We start from the raw sequence: 6126 nt of genomic DNA on the forward strand, positions 1-6126 counted from the left end.
TGGCTAAATCTTTGGAGGTCAGTTAGTCTCACATGGAGAAAGCAAAGAAGAACCCACCCAAACCACACAGCTTGTCTGGTGGAGAGGCTGAAATCTAAGCCTTTTTACAGGGAAGACAGAAGTTCTTAGCCTTATGCGGAGATCTGTCAAGAGACTGAGTGCCTCTATACCATTCAGGAATCAAGGTGAATGGATTCAGCATTAAAACGTAAGTACTTTTGTGAGATTAAGAGGGTTGCTGGGGGGAGGGGGTTTGGGAGAAGTGGGTGGGATTATGGACATTGGGGAGGGTATGTGCTTTGATGAGTGCTGTGAAGTGTGTAAACCTGGTGATTCACAGATCTGTACCCCTGGGGATAAAAATATGTTTATAAAAAATAAAAAATTAAATTAAAAAAAATAAAATAAATAAAGTCTTAAAACAAACAACAACAACAAAAAAAACGTAAGTACTTTTAAATCGTTTTCAAGTTGCCAAATCCCCAAGGAAAAAGCCGGGTCTGAAATGGAAGAATGAGATACAGAGACGATGACTGGTAACCTGAATAAGCCAGGGAGGGAAAGAGCGGGCAGGCTCCCATGCCCCAAGCTCCAGGCTCCACTTTTCCTTGTAGGGGCGCTAAGGACGACCTAAGGGTCGGGAGTGGGGCTTGGGGCCTGGGTTCCCTCTGGACCATCTCGCCGTCGCCGCAAAGGCCTTCGAGTTGAGCCCCTTGCCTGGATTCCCCCAAGGCTGGTCGGGGGGTGGGGCCCTGGGCTCTTCCACTGTCCGCAGAAGCCATCCACCCTCCGCGGGGGCTCCGCTGAACTTTAGCCCTTCCGTGGCACGGGCAACACAGAGACGCGCGGCTGGCACTCCGGGAATCCCACGCCCGCCGGCGGGCAACAGAGTCTGCCGCCACCCCACCCAGCGGGGCGCCCAGGGGGGACGCCGCGAGTCAGAGACGGCTCCTCTCCCGCGCTCCGCACCCCACCTGGAAAGCGGGCACAGGCGGCTTTGTGCTGGACGTGGGAGGCCCTGCCATGGGCACTGCAGTCGCCACCCGGCGCCGGGCGCGAGGGAGCCGCGCGGCGAGGGGGCTGGGGTGGGTGGGAGGGGGGCGCTGCTGTCCCCGCGGGGAGCGGCTGCTGCGGGCGAGCTCAGCGAGCGCGGTCTTCCGGGCCTCCGCGGCCGGAGATGGCCCTCCAGCTCCACCGCGTGGCGGGACCGGGCTGGCGCAGCCCGCCCCAAGAGGGCGCGGGATTCCGAAGGGATTCGATTCTCCGCCACCACCAAACACCAGCCGGAGGATGACAGGTATTTACGTACAAAGGGAGCACCCAAGGACACCGGCGCAGGGTGAACTAATATAATATCAATAAAGTAACGGCAGCTAACATTTATTGAACGTTTTCTACAAGCCAAACATTGTACTTAACACGCTGTAATCATTTTCTCATTTAAATTCTTAATAATCTTCGAAGGGGGTGCTGTTATTCCCGTCTCACAGATGAGGAAACTGAAATTTAGAGAGTCTGAGCCACTTGTCCAAGTCGATGCTTGATGGAGACAGCTGACCGGCCACAGTCCCCAAAGTTGCATGACTACAGACTTGGAAATGTGGAGAGAAGGTCCCAGTTTGCTGTAGAACTGAAATCATCAGGGCTTCAGAGGCCCTCCCATTCCCCAGTGTGTGGCCAACTCCTCTGTCCCTGGCCTCTACCTCTCCCTCCATTTTAAAGAAGAATGGTGTCATTAAAAAAAAAAAAAAAAAAAAAAGTGGTGTCCATGGCTACAAAGGTTAGAAGGCAAAGGACAGAGCCTGAAATTCTTCTCTGATGGCCAGGAGCCTTGGCAGAGAAAGGTACCTTGAGGCCTAAGAATCAGAGACTTGGGAAGGTGAGGTAGTTAGGAGCTTCCTGGAAAGATGAGCACTGTGTCAGAAGACTTGGCTTCCAGGGGTCTTATTCCAACCTGCTGTGTGATCTTGGGCAAGTCCCTTCTCTTCTCTGGGCCTGTTTCCCTCCTGTACATGGAAGGAACCTTCTAGATCCAAAAATCGCTTTTCTTCCTCCACCTTCCCCTTTTCCCTTCCTATACCACCCCCACCCAGACTGGCTCAACATTCCAGAAATAGCCTTGAACTGAGTCTTAAAAGCCCTGGATAAGAGTTGCAACCCATCTCCAAATTTCTCTTGAGCTCTGGGCCCAAGGCTTTAAGTCCCGGCAGGAGATCTAGCCTCGACAGGTTGGAGCCATCAGAGGGGAGAAAGGCCCTGAGCCTCTGAGAAAGGCCTCAGGGGCTGGCATTGTGATGACCTCATCCATTCTATGACATCACCCTCTCTCCCAGCCCCCCTCCTCCCTGATCAACTGCTCTGCAAACAACCATCAATCTGAATCCCAAAGGCCTGAGAACGTCTGTTCTCCAGTACCCGCTGCTGATCTTCTGCCTCAGCCAGCCAGAAGCATCATGAAATTGGAATTCACGGAGAAAAACTACAACAGCTTTGTGCTGCAGAACCTGAACAAACAGAGGAAACGCAAAGAGTACTGGGACATGGCCCTGACTGTGGACCACCATGTCTTCTTTGCACATCGCAACGTGCTGGCTGCTGTCTCCCCACTGGTGAAGAGCCTCATCTCCAGCAATGACATGAAGACCACCGATGAGCTCTTCATCACCATTGACCCCAACTACCTGAGTCCGGCCACGGTGGACCAGCTCCTGGACTACTTCTACAGTGGCAAGGTGGTGATCTCGGAGCAGAACGTGGAGGAGCTCCTTCGCGGGGCCCAGTATTTCAACACGCCACGCCTTCGAATCCACTGTAACGACTTCCTGATTAAGTCCATCCGCCGTGCAAACTGCTTGCGTTACCTCTTCTTGGCTGAGTTGTTTGAGCTCAAAGAGGTGTCAGACTTGGCCTATTCTGGCATTCGTGACAACTTCCACTACTGGGCCAGTCCCGAGGGCTGTATGCACTTCATGCGCTGTCCCCCTGTCATCTTTGGCCGCCTGCTCCGAGATGAAAACCTGCATGTGCTCAATGAGGACCAGGCTCTCAGTGCCCTCATCAATTGGGTGTACTTCCGGAAGGATGAGCGGGAGAAGTATTTCAAGAAGTTCTTCAACTACATCAATCTGAATGCTGTCTCCAACAAGACACTGATGTTTGCCAGCAACAAGCTGATGGGCATGGAGAACAGCTCAGCCCACGCGACCCTGATCGAGAGTGTCCTTGTGGACCGAAAGCAGGAGAGGCCGTCCAGCTTGCTGAGTTACCAGCGGAAAGGTGCCCTGCTTGACTCAGTGGTCATCCTGGGCGGCCAGAAGGCCCATGGTAAGTTCAATGATGGAGTGTTTGCCTACATCATCCAGGAGAACCTGTGGTTGAAGCTGTCAGAGATGCCCTATCGGGCGGCAGCCCTTAGTGCCACCTCTGCTGGCCGCTACATCTACATCTCTGGTGGGACCACTGAGCAGATTTCAGGGCTGAAGACAGCTTGGCGGTACGACATGGATGACAACTCCTGGACCAAGTTGCCAGACCTGCCAATTGGGCTCGTCTTCCACACCATGGTGACCTGCGGGGGGACAGTGTACTCAGTGGGTGGGAGCATTGCCCCAAGGCGGTATGTCTCCAACATCTATCGCTATGATGAGCGCAAGGAGGCCTGGTGCCTGGCAGGGAAGATGAGCATCCCTATGGATGGCACAGCTGTGATCACCAAGGGGGACCGGAACCTGTACATTGTCACGGGCCGCTGCTTGGTGAAGGGCTATATTTCACGGGTCGGAGTGGTGGACTGCTTTGACACCAACACTGGGGATGTGGTCCAGTGTATCACCTTCCCCATTGAGTTCAACCACAGGCCCCTGCTCTCTTTCCAACAGGACAATATCCTCTGTGTACACAGCCACCGGCAGAGCGTCGAAATCAACCTGCAGAAGATAAAGGCTAACAAGACGACCACCTCGGTGCCTCTCTTGCCCAACAACTGCCCCTTGGATGTGTCCCATGCTATCTGCTCCATTGGAGACAACAGAGTGTTCGTGTGTGGGGGTGTCACCACAGCCAGTGACGTCCAGACAAAGGATTATACCATCAACCCAAATGCCTACTTGTTGGACCAAAAGACAGGCGAATGGAAGACCCTGGCCCCCCCACCGGAGGCACTGGACTGTCCTGCCTGCTGTCTAGCCAAGCTACCTTGCAAGATTCTTCAAAGGATTTAAACAACTTTTTAAGTGGGAGAATAAGTAAATGCATTATTATTCGCAATTTAATGAGAGAGAGAGGAAGATGGCCTGTTGGTTCCTTCTTAGTGTTCCAGTCTGTTTGGCCCTGAAAGTGGAGATTCTGGGCTAGGGCTACTCCCGGGGGTGGAAATTCAGGGCTACTCTGTCATCGGAGGGATCCAAGCTGAGGCTGGAATGGAGTCCCTGGTGGGTGGGACTGAAGTGTCTCCTGGGCACTGGCCAAAGTGGTGTCTGGGAAGCCCCATTCTGTCCCCTGTAGTCACCTCGCCGACATCTGCTGGACGGAGATGCAGTGTTTGCTTAGAGTTAGGAAACCTCAGACTCCTCCAACACTCACTCCCCTTGAGTCTGTCCAGGAAGGCAGGGGAGGGCCAGTCCCAGGTTCAGGACAGGACACTGGGGCTGTGGGGGGAGATGGAGAAAATGGTGTGGGAAGGGCTCAGGGGTGGGGATGGCAGGAACAGAGGGGGCAGGGTCACTTGCTTGTTGTATTTGACCGTGCAGCTGTGGTGTGTTTTGGACTTGTTGGTGGGGAAGTTGGGGGTTACTTACAATTGTTTTCAGTAAGCAAAGTGCATCAGGAACTTTCTCCATGAATATAGGGCCTGAGGGATTGGGAGTGAAGGAGAGTTCAGTAAAGGGAGAAAAAAGGAATCTATGCAGCCCCACCCGCCCCCCTTATCTGTGGTTTTGTGTCCTGTGGTCAGCAGTGGTCCAGAAGCAGATGATCCTGCCTCTGGCGGATCCTTAGAAGGTCAGTAGTAGCCCTACACCATGTCCCAACGCCCCCGCCATTCACGTCACTTCATCTGATCACGTAGGCACGCTATCACCTCACATCACCACAAGAAGGGTGAGTACAGCATAATAAGATATTTTGAGAGAGAGAGAGAGAGAGAGACTACATACACATAACTTTTATTACAGAGTATTATAAAATTGCTCTATTATTCGCTATTGCTGTTAATCTCTTACCATGCCTAATTTATAAATTAAACTTTATTATAGGTATGTGTGTAGAGGAAATAACATAGTAGATAGAGGGCTCGGTACTATCTGAAGTTTCACGCATCCACGAGGGGTCTTGACACAGATCCCTGCAGATAAGGGGGGGTCTACTGTATCTCTGTTGGGGAGAAGCTTGGGGTTGAGGAGAGAGGACAGGATGAGAGAGACAGGATGGTGTAATCGCTAGGAGTATGGCCACTGGGGCCAGTCGGCCTGGTTTAAATACCAGTTCCACCACCTGCTGGGTACTCCTGGCCAAACTACTTCACATCTCTGTGCCTTAGTTTCCTTATCTGCAAAAGAGGAGTGCCTACCTCCTAGGGTGATGTGAAGTTTAAATGAGTTCATATGCGCAGAATCCCTAGGACAGTCCCTGGCATTATTAAGGTGCTACAGAAGGACATTTTTTTTAAAGGTTGGGGGGGAAGGAGTGTGGCAAGGGTCCATGTTCTTGAGCCTTTATATCAAGTATAAGGTCCCCTAAAATGCTCTTGAAGATTTCCTCCCTCAAAGCTTTGGTGAGCTTGCCTCAATTCTAACTATCTCGGTTACCCTGTCATATATAATTCTCCACAACTGCGAAGAAAATGACCGAGTCCTCGAAAACGATATAGGATCCTCACTTATCCACTCACTCATTCACGAATTTACTTATTCATCGACTCATCGATTCACACACACATAAACACACCATTCCCTGAGGCCTCTCTGTGTAGGTCCTTGTCCCAGGTATTGGGGCCACAGGCATGACACAGACAATCCATGTCCCAGTAAGGGAGTCTCTAGAGCAGTGCTGAGCAAGAGAAATTGAACACAAGCCACACGTGTAATTTAAATTTTTCTAGAAGCTTCACTACAAAGGTAAAAACAAACA

The 6126-nt window shown here is 51.9% G+C and overlaps 1 protein-coding gene across 1 annotated transcript; it reads left to right on the forward strand.

Moving 5' to 3' along the window:
- The first annotated feature begins 1822 nt into the window (after positions 1-1822).
- Positions 1823-4306, forward strand: CCIN (calicin). Its single transcript, XM_004747582.3, has one exon. The coding sequence runs from the start codon at positions 2454-2456 to the stop codon at positions 4218-4220; it is 1767 nt and encodes a 588-aa protein (XP_004747639.1). The 5' UTR covers positions 1823-2453; the 3' UTR covers positions 4221-4306.
- Positions 4307-6126: the final 1820 nt, after the last annotated feature.

The sequence above is a fragment of the Mustela putorius genome, unplaced genomic scaffold (assembly GCF_011764305.1).
Source record: "Mustela putorius furo isolate JIRA1106 unplaced genomic scaffold, ASM1176430v1.1 tig00000580_pilon_pilon_pilon, whole genome shotgun sequence".
NCBI lineage: Eukaryota > Metazoa > Chordata > Mammalia > Carnivora > Mustelidae > Mustela > Mustela putorius.